General features: G+C 59.9%; 2 protein-coding genes across 9 annotated transcripts in view; one reads left to right on the top strand and one right to left on the bottom strand.

Moving 5' to 3' along the window:
- Positions 1-13,341, top strand: part of STAT3 (signal transducer and activator of transcription 3) — a 34,136-nt gene extending 20,795 nt beyond the window's left edge. For 3 of the 8 annotated variants that reach the window (XM_073326237.1, XM_073326234.1, XM_073326239.1), the window contains 18 exons: positions 643-737; positions 1,528-1,679; positions 2,650-2,808; positions 2,985-3,077; positions 4,014-4,073; positions 4,431-4,460; positions 4,582-4,675; positions 4,758-4,805; positions 5,233-5,316; positions 6,864-6,962; positions 7,605-7,740; positions 8,131-8,183; positions 8,268-8,362; positions 9,258-9,397; positions 9,892-10,107; positions 10,361-10,403; positions 10,850-10,962; positions 11,210-13,341. In XM_073326237.1, coding sequence (XP_073182338.1) covers positions 643-737; positions 1,528-1,679; positions 2,650-2,808; positions 2,985-3,077; positions 4,014-4,073; positions 4,431-4,460; positions 4,582-4,675; positions 4,758-4,805; positions 5,233-5,316; positions 6,864-6,962; positions 7,605-7,740; positions 8,131-8,183; positions 8,268-8,362; positions 9,258-9,397; positions 9,892-10,107; positions 10,361-10,403; positions 10,850-10,962; positions 11,210-11,265 — 1,766 coding nt within the window. In that variant the 3' untranslated portion in view covers positions 11,266-13,341. Of the gene's footprint in view, positions 1-642; positions 738-1,527; positions 1,680-2,649; positions 2,809-2,984; positions 3,078-4,013; positions 4,074-4,430; positions 4,461-4,581; positions 4,676-4,757; positions 4,806-5,232; positions 5,317-6,863; positions 6,963-7,604; positions 7,741-8,130; positions 8,363-9,257; positions 9,398-9,891; positions 10,108-10,360; positions 10,408-10,849; positions 10,963-11,209 lie in introns of those variants that run through there. The other 5 variants (XM_073326232.1, XM_073326233.2, XM_073326235.1 and 2 more) reach the window with 4 other exon arrangements.
- Positions 1-15,790, bottom strand: part of ATP6V0A1 (ATPase H+ transporting V0 subunit a1) — a 193,715-nt gene that overhangs the window by 118,590 nt on the left and 59,335 nt on the right. The gene's annotated exons all lie outside the window — the stretch shown is intronic.

Genomic DNA, 15,790 nt, shown 5'->3' with positions numbered 1-15,790 from the left:
CCAGGAGGTGCAATCTGGCGAGGCCTGTCTGAGCCAGCGCTGGGGGCAAGCTTGGCATTCCTCCCAGCGAGGGCAAAGACAGGGCACTGGCCTGCAACTCGGGAGACCCCAGTTCTATTCCTGGCTTGGCCACAGACTCCCTGTGACTCGGGGCAGTCGCTCAGTCTGTGTGCCTCAGCCAGTCCATGGGGGTCGTGCTCTAAGCCTCAGTGTGCGGTGGGGATCCCAGCCCGGCGTGACAGTCACCATCTGGGCTTCAGCCCCCCAGGCAGTGGGGATCCCGGTGCTGACTGTGGGGGGGGAAGGGGGGTGAGGATAAATACGTGAGAGGTTGGGGGTGGTCTGCTACTCCCATGTTGGGGGCTGGATGATGGTGCAGGAACAATTTGTGGGGGGGCTGAGAGCTGTTGAACCAAACTATAAACCCTGTACGTGATGGAAACCAAGCCGGGGGTGCGGTACCCCAGCGCCCCTAGTTCCAGCACCTATAGGGCTGGAGAGATGGAGAGTTAAAACCAAAAGCCCAGCACCTTCTGCTGGACGGGTGACTGAGCAGGGAGCTGGGGGGCACTGGGCGCCCCGTGCTGGGAGAGGGCTGGGGCGTGTGCGCTTGGTGAGTAACTCGCTCTTCTCCCCACCCAGACATGCAGGACCTGAACGGAAACAATCAGTCTGTCACGCGGCAAAAGATGCAGCAGCTGGAGCAGATGCTGACCGCGCTGGACCAGATGCGCAGAGTACAGGGCTCTCCTCCCCCGGCTTCTGTCTGCCCTCTGCTCAGCCTCCCCGTCCCCCCATGCCCTCACGTGTCAAAGTCCCTGGGCGGTTCCCTCTCGGGCACCAAACCGGCCTCCTCTTGTCTTAGGCACGAGTAGAAAAGACCAAATGAAAGAGCAGAGGCAGCTCCTGCCTCTGTCAGCAAGTGGCCTCGTGCCGAAGAGCAGCTGAGCTGCGTAGTGGGACGTGCCCGGCCTGTCCGTGTGCACACGTCAGACGTACCATGTGTGATCCGCTGACCCAGTGCAGGCTCTTTCACACCTACCCAGCCCTGACTTCTGCTGATTCTGTTTGAAAGCAAACAGCTGAGTCGATCGCCACCCCCAGGAGTTTGCAGTGACTTCCCTAAATCCACTTCCCAGCTGCTGTGCGTTTGGCGCACCTAGTGTGTGGAGAGCAACCTGGGGCCAGGCCCCCCGGAAGGGCTCTGCTCCCACGTAGGCACCATGACACGTGGCCGGAACGGAGCTTGGCACGTTGGGAGCTGAGCTGGGAAATCTGGCCCCACCTCTGGGCATTGAGCACTCGAACATCTGTTCCTAAATGCAGTGTCGGGATGCTCAGATACCACGGTGAGGGGCTTGGTATAAGCACCGGCTAGAACAGGACATGCCCACAGAGCTGCAGTAGAAGCCACTGGTGCTGGCAGAGCTGCAGGTGCCTTTCAGGGGCTCCTCCCGTCTAAGGGATCTAGAACTTGCAGGGACTGGAGGGATCTGGCGACACCTGACTGTCTTGTTCCCTGGACAGGGGATTGTGAGCGAACTGGCCGGGCTGCTGTCAGCCATGGAGTACGTGCAGAAGACGCTGGCAGACGAGGAGCTGGCTGACTGGAAGAGAAGGCAGCAAATCGCCTGTATCGGGGGGCCTCCCAACATCTGCCTGGATCGCCTGGAAAATTGGTGAGAACCCATGAGCCCCCCGCGGCCTGTTCCCAGCAGAGAGCTGGCTGGGCGCTGCTTAGATCCCGGGCAGAGAATCCTAGAATCAGAGAATCTCAGGGTTGGAAGGGACCTCAGGAGGTCATCTAGTCCCACCCCGTGCTCAAAGCAGGAACAATCCCACACTAAATCATCCCAGCCAGGGCTTTGTCAAGCCTGACCTTAACTCCTAAGGAAGGAGATTCTACCACCTCCCTAGGTAACGCATTCCAATGCTTCACCACCCTCCTAGTGAAAAAGTTTTTCCTAATATCCAACCTAAACCTCCCCCCGCTGCAACGTGAGACCATTACTCCTCCTTCTGTCATCTGCTATCACTGAGAACAGTCTAGATCCATCCTCTTTGGAAGCCCCTTTCAGGTAGTTGAAAGCAGCTATCAAATTCCCCCTCATTCTTCTCCTCCGCAGACTAAACAATCCCAGTTTCCTCAGCCTCTCCTCATGAGTCATGTGTTCCAGCCCCCTAATCATTTTTGTGACCCTCCGCTGGACGCTTTCCAATTTTTCCACATCCTTCTTGTAGTGGGTTAATTCAAACCGCCAGGAACGGATCTCTGTCCCTGGCCCCTCCTCCCGCCTGGCTAAATAGTCCCCAGTGTCTCCCCCGACCAAACGCGCCTCGTGCCAGCCTTCCTGGCTGCCGGAAGAATGAATGGTGGTCGATTGACAAGCCCATCAAACCCTTCGCCCCAGCGGGTGTGACCTTGCAAGGCGGCTGTGACGACTCGGGGCCCTGCCCAGGCCGCTACTGAACAATCTACACCGTTCTCCTTTGCAAACCGCGTGCCTCGGGCGTTCTCCTGCAGCCCGCGGGGAAAGGTGCTGAGCGGGGATCCAGGCCTCTCCCCTCTGCTGGCTGCAGATTGCTGGCGCCCAGGCCAGTAAGAGGCTAATGAGTGAGAGGCGCTAACGTGGCTCCCCCCTCCTCCAGGATCACATCCCTTGCAGAGTCCCAGCTCCAGACGCGGCAGCAGATCAAGAAGCTAGAGGAGCTGCAGCAGAAAGTGTCTTACAAAGGAGACCCGATCGTCCAGCACCGGCCCATGCTGGAGGAGAGGATTGTGGAGCTGTTCAGGAATCTAATGAAAAGGTACCGTGGGTACTTCCCAGGTCACGAGGGCAAATCGCGGCTCCCGCTGACCCTGTGTGTGACTGGAAGCAGCTATCGCAGGGAGGAGGCTGGCAGCACGGGTGTGTCTGGGAGGCGGGTCTCCCCCCCCCCCCCCCAGGTCCGAGCATGACGCCCCATGTGCTCTCGTCCCACAGTGCCTTCGTGGTGGAGAGGCAGCCCTGCATGCCCATGCACCCGGATCGCCCCCTGGTCATCAAAACTGGCGTGCAGTTCACCACCAAAGTCCGGTTCGTCTTTTGTTTGTGCTGGGGGAGCTGTTGAGGTGGGGAGGCCAAACGCACGGTCGCTGTTAGCGTGCATCTGGAGGGTCCTTTCGCTCCTTCGTTTGGCTGGAGGCCGCCTGTCCTGCCAGGGTGGGGAATCCGGCCCAAATGGCTGCAGGATCAGGCCCCGTGTTGACACAGCGCCAGCCGCTCTGTTCCCGGAGACTGCGGGTTCTTGTTTCTCTGGCGGGAGGACGTGGCAAGTGCTCCTGCCTCCGCGGCTGGTGGCGTTTGTGCCTCGACCGCTCTCTTGGGGCATGGTGCCTCTGCTCGCCCACATGCCTGGCTCCTGTCGCCATATTCCCATTGCGGCTGGTCTCCCCTGGCCCAGCCTCTCCCACACGACACCTTTCTGCTCCGTCCTGTTGGAACGCTTGGCAACAAGAGCAGCATGACCCCGGGTTTGGAGGCAGGCGCCCCGGTGCGGTGGTGTCGTCCAGCGGCTGGCGTTGGAGCCCCTAGAGTGGGGAGGGACGGGCGTGAGGTCGAGAGCTGGGGGATCCCGAGTGCTGATCCCAGTTCCGCCGTGGTCCTGCCACGTGGCCTGGGACCAGACCCTTCCCCGGTCAGATCCCCAGCTGAGAGCCTGTCCCCTGAGTGCATGGGGGAGCAAGGGGGCAGTGGGTGCTAACAGCCTGATCCTCAGAGCACCCGCAGCTCCCAGCACGCTCGACAGCAGCTGCAAGGGCTGGTGCCCTGGGAATGGGGCTCTAATCTCCTGGAAGCGGAGACCTCCCTGGGCCTTTGCCTGGGAGCCTTTGTGGGAACAGCGCTGCCCCAGTGCTTAAGTGGTACTTAAACCTCCTGCCATCCTCCTGGGATGCTCGGCTCGTGGCCACCGGCGAAGGCTGCTCTGGCGTCCAAACGGCTCGTGCTGAAATGCCTGCTGCCTTCCGACAGGTTACTCGTCAAGTTTCCTGAGCTGAACTACCAGCTGAAGATCAAAGTCTGCATTGACAAGTGAGTATTGCGCTCTGGGCTGTGCTGCACCCGCGGGGCTGGGGAGAAGTCGCTGAACGAAGGGCCAAGCCGCGGCCATGGGCTCTGCCCAGGCCCCAGCCTCTCCTGGGGGAATCTGCCCTTGTGCTGAGATCCAGGAGGAGCGAGGGCTCTGTGGGCGCAGGGAAGGCTTTCATGCTCACTGCATGTGGCTCTCATTCGGGTGCCCTTGGGCTGCTGGGGTCAGGGTGTGCATGAGCCATCCACACGAAGTCAGGGCCCCTTGGGAGCTGCCGCGCCCACCTGGGTGGGGGGTGTAAATGGGACGTGCCCTCCACTCCGGAGCGAACCAACACTCTGCCTCTGTCTCCTCTGCAGGGACTCTGGTGACGTTGCCGCGCTCCGGGGGTAAGTGGAGCCAACGCGTCTCGTCTTCCTCCGTTCCCCGAGGCGCGTGTCGTCCCGCCCCCTGCTCTGTTGCTGGGCTCTGGGGGGTCCTAACCGTCCTTCTCTCCCCCCCCCCGCCCAGGTCCCGGAAGTTTAACATCTTGGGGACAAACACCAAGGTCATGAACATGGAGGAGTCGAACAATGGCAGCCTGTCGGCGGAGTTCAAACACCTGGTAGGGAGCTGGCCCGGGAGCTGGCCTGGGGCCCGGGGCCCAGGAGCTGGCCTGGGCTTTAGCTTGTCCCTTCTCTTTGCAGACACTGCGGGAGCAGAGGTGCGGCAACGGGGGCAGAGCCAACTGCGACGTGAGTGTCTGAGCCTGCGCGTGTGGCCGGAGAGGCGGCCTGGGGGGCCCTGAAGGAGACCCCTCTGGTCCCCAGCCCAGAGGGAGGGAGAGCTCCTGCCAGGCCCTCCTCCTGGGCAGCCCCTCCAGAGCTCACTGGAGTTCTCTCCTTCTCCAGACCGTCTGTAGGGAAGATTTTGTGCACCGCATTCTGCAGGGAGGCAAAGCAACCCCCCAGCGGGCCCCTGCAAAACGGGTCAAGCCTGCATGTACCTGCAGGGCATCTGGGGTGAACAGGCTGCTGCTGACCTCACTGTGCCCAGGCGCCAGCCCACTGGCACCCCATGTGGCTCTGTGACCCAGAGCAGTGCCTGGCCTGTCAGCTGCCTGGCGCCCAGGGGTGGGGGGAAGCTGGCGTCCTCTGAACGCCCTCCCTGTCACCTTCCCAGGCCTCCCTGATAGTCACAGAGGAGCTCCACCTCATCACCTTCGAGACCGAGGTCTATCACCAGGGCCTGAAGATCGACCTGGAGGTGAGTCCTGTGGGAATTGCTGCCAGGCGGAGCTGTGCATCTGTCCCCCTGCTCCCCGGCGGGAGCAGGACGGGGTCGCCCAGCCCAGTGGGGAAGGTGCCGCCGACTTCCCCCTCAGATAAAGGCCTCGCTTCTCCGATGGCTTGTCCAGGCCTGTGGGAGCAAAGGCCCCACCTGCGGGTACACAGAGCATTAGGCAGAGCGCTGTGTCTCACCTCTATTGCTGGCCTTCGCAAGGCTCCCAGGAGGAGATGGACGAAGGGAGGCAGGACGCTGCTGTGGCCTCGGCACTGGGCGGAAGGGGAGGCCAGCTTGAGAAGGGAGAGCACGCTAGAAACAAGGCTGCGCACACATCAGGGACCCCTGGCAGGGGCAGCCAGGCGGGGTGGCTTGCAGCATGTTGCAGGGCCTGGGCCGGGAGATGGGGCCGGGGCAGGTGGGGTGTGTGTCTGGAGGGACCTAAGGAAATAACCATGTCCTATTCAACATATTCATAAGTGATCTGGAAAAAGCAGTAAACAGTGAGGTGGAAAAATTTGCGGATGATAGAAAACTACTCAAGATAGTTAAGACCCAGGCAGACTGCGAAGAGCTACAAAAGGGTCTCTCAAAACTGGGTGCCTGGGCAACAAAATGGCAGATGAAATGTAATGTTGATAAATGCAAAGTAATGCACATTGGAAAACATAATCCCAACTATACATATACAGTGATGGGGTCTGAATTAGCCATTACCACTCAAGAAAGAGATCTTAGAGTCATTGTGGATTGTTCTCTGAAACCATCCACTCAGTGTGCAGCGGCAGTCAAGCGAACAGAAAGCTGGTAATAATTAAGAAAGGGGTAGATAATAGGACAGAAAATATCCTGTTGCCTCTATAAATCCGTGGTACGTCCACATCTTGAATACTGCGTGCAGATGTGGTCGCCCCATCTCAAAAAAGATGTACTGGAACTGGAAAAGGTTCAGAAAAGGGCAACAAAAATGATGAGGGGTCTGGAATAGCTTCCGTGTGAGGAGAGATTAATAAGACTGGGACTCTTCAGCTTGGAAAAGAGACGGCTAAGGGGAGATATGATCGAGGTCTATAAAATCATGACTGGTGTGGAGAAAGTAGTTAAGGAAGTGTTGTTTACTACTTCTCATAACACCAGAACTAGAGGTCACCAAATGAACTTAACAGGCAGCAGGTTTAAAACAAAAGGAAGTATTTTTTCACACAACACTCAGCCAGCCTGTGGAACTCCTTGCCAGAGGATGTTGTGAAGGCCAAGACCATAACAGGGTTCAAAAAAGAACTAGATAAGTTCATGGAGGCTAGATCCATCAATAGCTATTAGCCAGGATGGGCAGGGATGAGGTCCCTAGCCTCCGTTTGCCAGGGCTGTGAATGGGTGACAGGGGATGAATCCCTGGGCAATTTACCGGTTCTGTTCATTCCCTCTGGGGCACCTGGCATTGACCGCTGTCGGAAGACAGGAGACTGGGCTAGATGGACCCTTGGTCTGACCCAGTAGGGCCATTTGTCTGTGTCTCGTCTCTCTAGACCCACTCCCTGCCTGTTGTGGTCATCTCCAACATCTGCCAGATGCCCAATGCTTGGGCGTCCATCCTGTGGTACAACATGCTGACGAACAACCCCAAGGTACGTGCGCGGCCTGCCCCTGGGTGGGAGAGACTCAGCAGATCCCCCAGAGGAGCTACCCCGAGGGTGTCTGTCTCTGCTCAGTTGAGCTGCCCTGGGCCTTAGCACTCCAGGTCAGACCCGTGTGAAACGCCCTCCGAACGCGAGTCTGTGCACCGCATGTCGGCAGCGCTTTGAGTGGTGGTGCACGGCCGGTCTGCCTGAGCCCGGTCCCTTGTGCAAGGACTGAGTCTGCACTGGTCTGTCGTGTGGTCAGAGGCCGCAGCCTGGGGGCTGGAGCCCCATGAACCCCTCTAATTCGGACTGTGCTATGACCTAGAAGGCCCAGCTAAGATCGGGGGCCCTGGCACTGCACATAGACAGTGAGACAGTCCCTACCTCAGAGAGCTTCCCAGCCACCCAGACGAGGCAGAGAGGAGAAGAGGGGAAACTGAGTCCTGGCAGTTGCTGGCTTGAGGTCACACACCCGGGGGGTAGAGGCACCGCCTACAGGATGCCAGTCCTTCTTCCATGGTACCCTGTCCAAGTGGGGTGGGGAATTTGGGCTGGGCAGCGTCCCCCTTCGGGCTGCCCGCTGCAAGCTGGTGTGTTTCCCAGCCTCCGTCGGCGTCACCCACGGGGCGGTTTCATTTTCTCCCGCAGAACGTGAACTTCTTCACCAAGCCCCCAATCGGCACGTGGGACCAGGTGGCTGAGGTTCTGAGCTGGCAGTTCTCCTCCACCACCAAGCGGGGTCTCAGCATCGAACAGCTGACCACGCTGGCAGAGAAACTCCTAGGTAATCTGCCCTGCCCGCCGGAGAGCCGGGCTGGCTGTGCCCATGGATTCTAAACCCCTTAGGCAGGTGGGTTGTCTTGAGGGGTGTGGGCTCTGCCCTGAGCCCGGGGGAGCCTGCCCAGCGTCCCAGTGGAGGAGAAACTCGGCAGGAGGCCTAGCCCCCGGTGAGCCCTGCCCGGGCGGCTCTCAAGCGGCACGGCAGGGTCCGTGCCAAGTGACGCAGGCCAAAGGCAGAGGCTGAGTTTGTTCCTGGCCTGACTCACTAGCCGGGAGCATGGCGGCAGCAGCCCGTGTGGGGCTCTGCGGTTGGGCTCAGTTCACGGACCCGTGGAAATGCCATTCGTTAAGGAAATCGCTGCAGTGCTAACGACCTGCTCTGTCCCCACCCTAGGGCCAGGCGTCAACTACTCCGGCTGCCAGATCACATGGGCCAAGTTCTGCAAGGTGAGCACTGCCCCGCGGCACGCTCCTGCTCCACGTTCCCCATCCCGAGCCTGCGCTGACCGGGCATCTCTCTCTTCCCTGCAGGAAAACATGGCCGGCAAGGGGTTTTCCTTCTGGGTCTGGCTGGACAACATCATCGACCTCGTGAAGAAATACATCCTGGCGCTGTGGAATGAAGGGTGAGCCGTGGCCCCACCCCTGGGACCCTGGAGCTGACCCAGGGGTTGGAGGGGCTGAGACGGGAGCTATAAGGTGGCTGCGGGGGGGTGTCCATGTCTCCTGTAGCTCAGTGACTCCCAAAGCCTGGGGTGTTCTCCCGAACGACAGCCCCTGTGAGTTCCCCCTGGGCTCGGAATCATGCTGGGTCCCTTTGCAGTTATTGAACTTTGTTTCAGGTGTTGATGCAGATTAGAAATGCGGGGTGCACACTTTACTGGGGGGGGTGCATTAGCCCTGGGAAGAGCTCAGCCAGGGCCGTGGTGCAGTCTTTGAATCAGGCCTGGGGTCTCTTCCTGAAATGTGCCCTAGCTCCGCCGTGAGCTGGATGCTGGAGCCGGGTGGGCTCTCTGGCCTGTGCAGTGCCGGTCAAGCGGGGGGCTCGGTTGTTTCCTTCTGGACTGAGCGCTGGGAAGCTCTGCAGCCAATGTCCGGCCCTCAGGACATGCCAGCCGGCCCGTTAGCCCTGGCAGGGTGGCCCTAGTGTATCAAATTGGCAGCCCATCCCGAGGATGGGCTCCCTCCTTCCCTCCCGGCCGCGGCGTTGGCTGCATGGTGGCAACTAGCAGGAAGAACTGTACGGAAGGGTCAGTAGATCTGTCTCTGCCAACACCCTGGGGCAAAGCAGCCCCTGGAGAAAGTTCCTCTCGCTTCAAATTGTCTGCGTGCCCACTGGGACCGTGCCTCGCAACCGTCCGCAGCAGCGGGGCGAGGGATCCCTTGTGACAATAACGTGCAGCCCCAGCCACGGCTGGCGGTGCTGATCCTGCGGCCGCGGCCGGCTGCGCTGGGAGTGAGGGAGGGAGGCGGCGATACGGCCGATCGCTGCGTGGCTCAGCACTGTCTCCCCTCTGCCAGGTACATCATGGGGTTCATCAGCAAGGAGCGGGAGCGTGCCATCCTGAGCACCAAGCCACCAGGCACCTTCCTGCTGCGGTTCAGCGAGAGCAGCAAGGAGGGGGGCATCACCTTCACCTGGGTGGAGAAGGACATCAGCGGTACGCACCCCGCAGGCAGAGCGCGTGTGTCCGGACAGGGCCGGGCACCAAGCCGGGGGGAGCCGCGTGGTCCCGTTACTGTGGAGCAAGGCGCTTGTGATCTTAGCGTGTCTTTGCCCAGCCCTGCAATCAACTCTGCCACCCGGCAGTCAGCCAGGGTCATGAGGGGCTTGGACCCCGCTCTCCCGAGTCCCCAGCCAGCGCTCTAAACCCTGCCCCTCCTTCCCCACGACAGTCACTATTTGTGACACGTGAGCTGGGTAACTGTAGTAACCAGCCCCAGGATGCTGAGCACCTGGTGCTGCCAGGAACGGGGGGTGTTCGGCCCCTCCCCAGATCCCGGGCTCCCTGCTGCCATGCCCAGAACCTGCCTCTGTTCGGGCGCAGCCACTCCGCGGCGGCTGGCTGGGCTGTCTCTGTTCCTGGTCGTTCTGCGGGGCGGTTCCCAAGTGAGCCAGGGCCGGGCCAGCGTGACCAGCTGCCTCCCCCTCTAGGGAAAACCCAGATCCAGTCCGTGGAGCCGTACACCAAGCAGCAGCTCAACAGCATGTCTTTCGCGGAAATCATCATGGGCTACAAAATCATGGATGCCACCAACATCTTGGTCTCGCCCCTGGTCTACCTGTACCCCGACATCCCCAAGGAGGAAGCCTTTGGCAAATACTGTCGCCCGGAGAGCCAGGAGCACCCTGAAGCTACGGACTCAGGTAGTCGTTGACATTCCGCCCCTGCTGTCCGGCCAGTGGCTGGCGAGAGCTCTGCGGAGAGGGAACGTCGGGGAGATCTGGCAGCCGTGAACGATCAGTGTCACGATGGCAGGGAGCTGCCTCCCGGCCTGGATCGATGCTTCCTGCACTCGTGGGTAGCGAAGCCGGCCCATCTGTGGCTGGCCAGGTATCCCAATAGCGGGGCCGTCCGGGGTGGGACAGATGGCATTCAACTAACCGGCTGTTCTCCCCACAGGCACTGCGCCATACCTGAAGACCAAGTTCATCTGCGTCACCCCGTAAGTGTTCTCCGAGGAGGCTGCTGCCTGGGGGTGTCTGAACACAAGGTTGCCCTGCTCTGTAGGAGCCTCGACTGTGAGAGCGAGACTCTGTTTCGTTCTGTTGCAGCGAGCCCAAGATCCGGCCCTGTTGGGCTGGGAGCTGTGCAGACATGCATGATGACACCCCGTCCCAAGGAGCTCGGAGGCTCGCCGGCTCAGCCCCGCAGAGTGTGGGGGGAAGGGGGTTTTCTCCATTTTGCAGATGGAGAAGTGGGAGCCCAAGGCACAGGGTCACTCAGGAAGTGGGCGCAGAGCTGGGAATTGATCCCAGGGCACCATCCTTCCCCCTCCCACACAGGCTCAGCTCCGTCCGATGCTAGGCAGCCTCGCTGCAGCGGTGATGGACGCGGCTCTCGGCCTCTCATGGCTTCTCTTGTGCTGTCCTCCACCCCTTCCCACTACAGAACGACCTGCAGCAACACCATCGACCTGCCCATGTCCCCGCGCACGCTGGACTCGCTCATGCAGTTTGGCAATAACAGCGAGGGAGCGGAGGCCAACGCAGGAGGCCAGTTTGGTAAGTGGGCAATGCCTGGCCCCCTGGACTTAGAAACCTGGGGCCCTCCGTGCCCCAGGGCATGGGGCCTCTGATCACTTCGAGCTGGCAGGTGACTCAGGATCTGGCACCAGCCCTCTCCAAGAGCCCAGCTCACCTTAGACCCTTCCCAGCCTGGTGGCTCCCCAGCTGGGAGAGGCGTGTTGTGTCCAGCTGGCTCTAGGGGCTCCCCCCCATCTGACTGGCCCCTGTCCCTGTTTCCCTGCAGAGTCTCTGACCTTCGACATGGAGCTGACTCCGGAGTGTGCCGCCTCGCCCATGTGAGGGCCGCGCGCCCGGCTCCGCGTCTCGACAACTCTCGCTTCCCGGCTCCAAGTTATTCCCTCGTCCTGCTAGGTCATGTGTTCGCTCCGTGCCCCAGAGCCTCCCTGGGCTGCTCTCTGGGGAGAGACGTTGACCTGGGGGGTCCCGATCAGTTCACGGCCGTCTAACTGGAGCACCCAGTCGGCGCTCAGAGGTGGTGTCGGGGGGCTGGGGGGAGGGAACCTTTTTTCTATTTCCTTCCATAACAAACGTTTTCTGCTCGATCAAGTGCCTGTTAGCATCTGATTGCCGCCTCCATCCGTGCGAAGCGCTTTCCAGACCTCCTGCAGCGCTGCCAGACCCTTTCCCAGCTCATCCCTGCGCTAACCTCCAGATCCCCACCAGGATTCGGTGAACAGGCCGCTGCTTTGCGGCAGCTGGAAAAGGAGCCTTGGAACCCAGCAGCCCTAACCCCCAAAGCTTTAGCCAGTCAGCACAGGGGTGAGGAGCGCGGAGACCGCGCCGGGCTGACCTGCCTCGGGCACCAGATGCCATTGAACGAAGAGGGCTGTGAAGCGACTCCCCGACAGGCAGGTTATTCCGATGGTTCTGCCTCCGGCCTCCAGGAAAGGCCGGAGGCTGGGCTGGGCGGGCCTTCAGCCCCGGTGCTGGGGTAACAAGTGGCCCAGCCGATCTGTCTCCAACGTGGGGAACGGCTGTCCTGGCCCCTGAGCTGGAGTCAGATGTCCATGGCGCAGTTCAACTCCCTGCCTGTCTGCCGGGGCTCAGGCTAGATCCAGCATGGGCGACGAGCAAGCCAGGTGCCCGCCTCCCCCAGGCAAGCCCCCTGGAAATTGGCCAGCAGGGACACTTGGCTTGTCCTGTGTGCTGGGGCTGCAGCGGGGGGAATCTCCAGCGAGCAAGCCAGTAGTTCTCTCCCTGTCAGACCAGATCCACGCACTGTCTGCTGTCCCGATGCTCCCTGATCCCACGCAGCTGGGTCCTTCCTCCAGGTGGTCACTGTCGTGACAGTGGGGTGCCCTCAGTTACCAATCCGCTCTCTGGTGTAACCCGACTGGGGCCCCCCATCCCCGCCCTGGCTGCTGGGCTCCTCAGGGCACTGAATCAAACGCAGTGTCCCTGGTGCTCTCCCTCCAGAGTTTAAACCCTACAGACCTCTGGGGCCGGCTGGCACCAGTTCTTGCCGCTCTGTGGCCCGCCAGCCGCATTGGACTGGGAGCGGAAACACTGAGTGGCAGGCACTAGACAAACCTGGAGGTCTTTGCCCTTCATTTCAGTCGGAGGTCGGTTTTTCAGTGATAAGCTAGCAGGCTGGATGGCCTAGGAGGGTCAGCAGCCACCTCCCAACCAGCTGTGCGGGGTGAGGGCAGCAGGAGGAAAGTAACGACTCTCCTAGCGTCTGCCGGAAATGTGCCAAACGGCCAGCAAAGTGTTGTGGGTCAGAGAAGGTGGATCTCCTCTGTGGAGACTGGGTCACCCTGCAGACAGTCGGCGACTGTATGAAGCCATTACACACAGACAGTTCTGTGCTGTGCTTAACCAAGCACCATGCTTTGAATTTCTCAGGCTTAATGGATCCCAGTATAAAATCAGCGTGGGCGAGGGGAGCGGGGGTGCAGAGCCAGAGCCGTCTGCATGTTACAGTGTGGTCTAAACCCAGGCTTATCAACACTGGTGGGTGTTTCCTTTTCTTCCCCCAGAAGCCTGGAGAAGCCCTGGGCCGGGGTGGCAGCAAGCGCCTGCGCTGAGCTGCTGCTCCAGGCCCTTCGCATGGGGCTAGTGCTCTGCACTAGTGTGCTGCGTGGGCCCACGTTCACCGACCTGGCCCTCTGGTGCAGACCTAGGTGCTCAGATGAGGTGAACACTGTTTGCCGACCCAGGTTTATTTCTTAACACAATAGCCGCCTCCTTCCACCACCACCTCCCTGCCTGCCTCTCTGCTTCTCCGTCATCCGGCCACCTCCGGCCTGTACATCTCCTCGTGACGCTCAATACTGTAAAGATTTTATTTTTTGTATATTTTATTGCTGTATTTACAGGCTTTAACTTTCTCCTAAATAAAGGTGCTAAAGCGACTGTGTGCTCCAGCTGGATTAATCTCTAAGCAGTCACTGAGACTCAGTCGGGTTAAATGCAAAAACCAGGGACAATGAGAGAGGCCAGACTGGGTCAGACCAATGGTCCGTCTAGCCTAGTGTCCTGTCGGCTAGCAAAGCCCCGAGCCAGGTGCGTCTAAGGGAATGACCAGAACAGGTTAATTTATCAAGTGATCCTTCCCGTCAGCCAGTCCCAGCTTCTGGCAAACAGGCATAGGGGTCACCCAGAGCATGGGGTTGTGTCCCTGACCGTCTTGGCTAATGGCCATTCGTGGACCTGTTCTCCACAAACGTATCTAGTTGTGGTCTTCACAACATCCCCTGGCAGAGGTCCCTCGGTGACTGCATTGCCTGAGGTACTTGCTTTTGTCTGTTTTAAACCTGCTGCCCTTAATTTCATTGCGTGAGCCCTGGTTCTTGGGGTAGGTGACAGGGTAAATAGCACTTTCTCCACACCAGTCATCATTCTAGAGACTTCGCTCGTCTTCCCCCGGAGCTCTCTTTTCCAAGCTGACTAGTCTCTTTTCAATCTCTCCTCAGATAGAAGCTGTTCCATCCCCTTAATCATTTTTGTTGCCCTCCTCTGTACCTTTTAAATTTCTAATGTATCTTTTTTTGAGATGGGGTGACCAGACCTGCCCGCAGTAGTCAAGGTGTGGGCGTACCCCGGATTTATATAGTGGCATTATGATATTCTGTCTTACTGATCCCTTTCTTCATGGTTCCTGACAGCTGCTGCACATTGAGTGGGTGTTTTCAGAGAACTCTCCACAACGACCCTAAGAGCTGTGAACAGTAATGGCTAATTTAGATCCCATGATCTTGTATGTAGAGCTGGGATTGGTCTTCCAATGTGCGTTACGCTGCATTTATCTGCAAGGCAGCCCCCACGACCCAGGGTTAGATCATCTCTGCTTTATAGCAAGGTGGGGGAGCTGTATGGTAAACACCACGACAAATAGGAAAGGAGTTCCTGTTCTTTTTGTGGATAGAGACTAACACAGCTGCTACCCTGCAAGACAAATGATGCCTCTGTCCTGCCCCCTGTGGCTGCTTCTCCACCTATAGAAGTAGCAGAACTGTCCCCTGCAGCCGAAGCTGCGGTTCCTGGACAGGCCTGGCTCCTTGAATAACGAAAGAGGAGTAGAGACTGCTGCCTGGCAGCTCTGCCTGGCAGCCAGCAAAACCTGTGTATTCCCAGCCTGCCCCTGGCTGTTCCTAGGGAGCCAGAGACCAGCCTGAGCTGCTGCAGGTCCCACCCGTTCCTCTTGTACCTTCTGCGGGTGCCACGCTTGGCAGGCAGGGTGCTCTGCCAGCCATGAACAGCCCGGGCAGGGACCCAGCCCCAGCCTCTGGCACTGAACTTTGTGGTTGGAGCCCCAGGCTGGGCAGGGCCAGAACCCCGCTGTCCCGTGACTAGCCCCTCCAGCTCAGAAGCTGTGCAAGGTTATTGAAATGCCAGCATAGGAGCCACAGGGCCTGGAAGTCAAGCCTGCAGGGCTAGTTCCCCTTCCCCAAGGAAAAGGGGGGTGCCCGGGGTTGTGCACAAGCTCTTCAGATCGGCTTTTGTTGCCCTGGGCCTGTCCCCTTCTGCGGGCACTACTGGCCTCGCTGCCAGCTCCCTGCCCACTGCAGAGCAGCCCCTGGGCCAGAGAGCATTTGGCTTCTACATTCAGGGCTCGAGCCGAGCAGGCGCCTTGCCCAGCCCTGCCATGGCTGCGTGTTTCATCTCCATGGTCCACCAGGGAACCTCTCCTGCTTTCCTGGGCCAGGGCCACAGCCTGGCTGCGGGCGCAGCAGCTCACCTCCTGCCCCAGTGATGTCTTACGGTTTATATCCTCTGCTTGCTCACGCCCACAGCCGTCACCTGAACCAAGCACAGGCCTGAGGGCTTCAGGCTCCGTTCTTTTACACTGAGGCACTGACGGGGGGTGGGGGGTGGGAATGGCTTTGATTTGCTGATGGGGGAGGGGGGTGGATGAAGGCCCCTCTGGACAGGTGTCCCCCATGTATAAAAGGAGGTGCTGGCTGCAAGGGAGAGAACGGGGCATACAGGGCAGAGCCCAGAATCCTGTTACTGGCAGGCCAGCAGCATGGGCAAGGGGCTATTTGCACGGCGGGGACGGCTCACCTGTGCTCCAAGAGGGCACCCTGCAGGTTTGACAGGGGTGCTTAGCTGCTCTCGCAGCAGGGAGGTGCTCCATGGCCCCTTGGCAAAGGAGCCACAGGAGCAGTGGATGCCCCAGCTCCCGGCCCAGCTCAGCAGCAGCTGGGAGTCAGGGCCCAGCCTAGCGCCACTGCAGGGGAGCTGCTCTCCCAGGGAGGGTCCCTGCTGCACCCCTGGGTGCCCGCCTGCAGGGCTGGGGCAGGAGCAGGGCCCTAGTGCTGTGTTGTGCTGCCACCTTGTGGCAAGCCGCAAACCTGCAGCA

The sequence above is a fragment of the Lepidochelys kempii genome, chromosome 27 (genome assembly GCF_965140285.1).
Source record: "Lepidochelys kempii isolate rLepKem1 chromosome 27, rLepKem1.hap1, whole genome shotgun sequence".
NCBI lineage: Eukaryota > Metazoa > Chordata > Testudines > Cheloniidae > Lepidochelys > Lepidochelys kempii.
The sequence above is the reverse complement of the archived record's forward strand: the minus strand, read 5'-3'. Positions and strand labels throughout refer to the sequence as shown.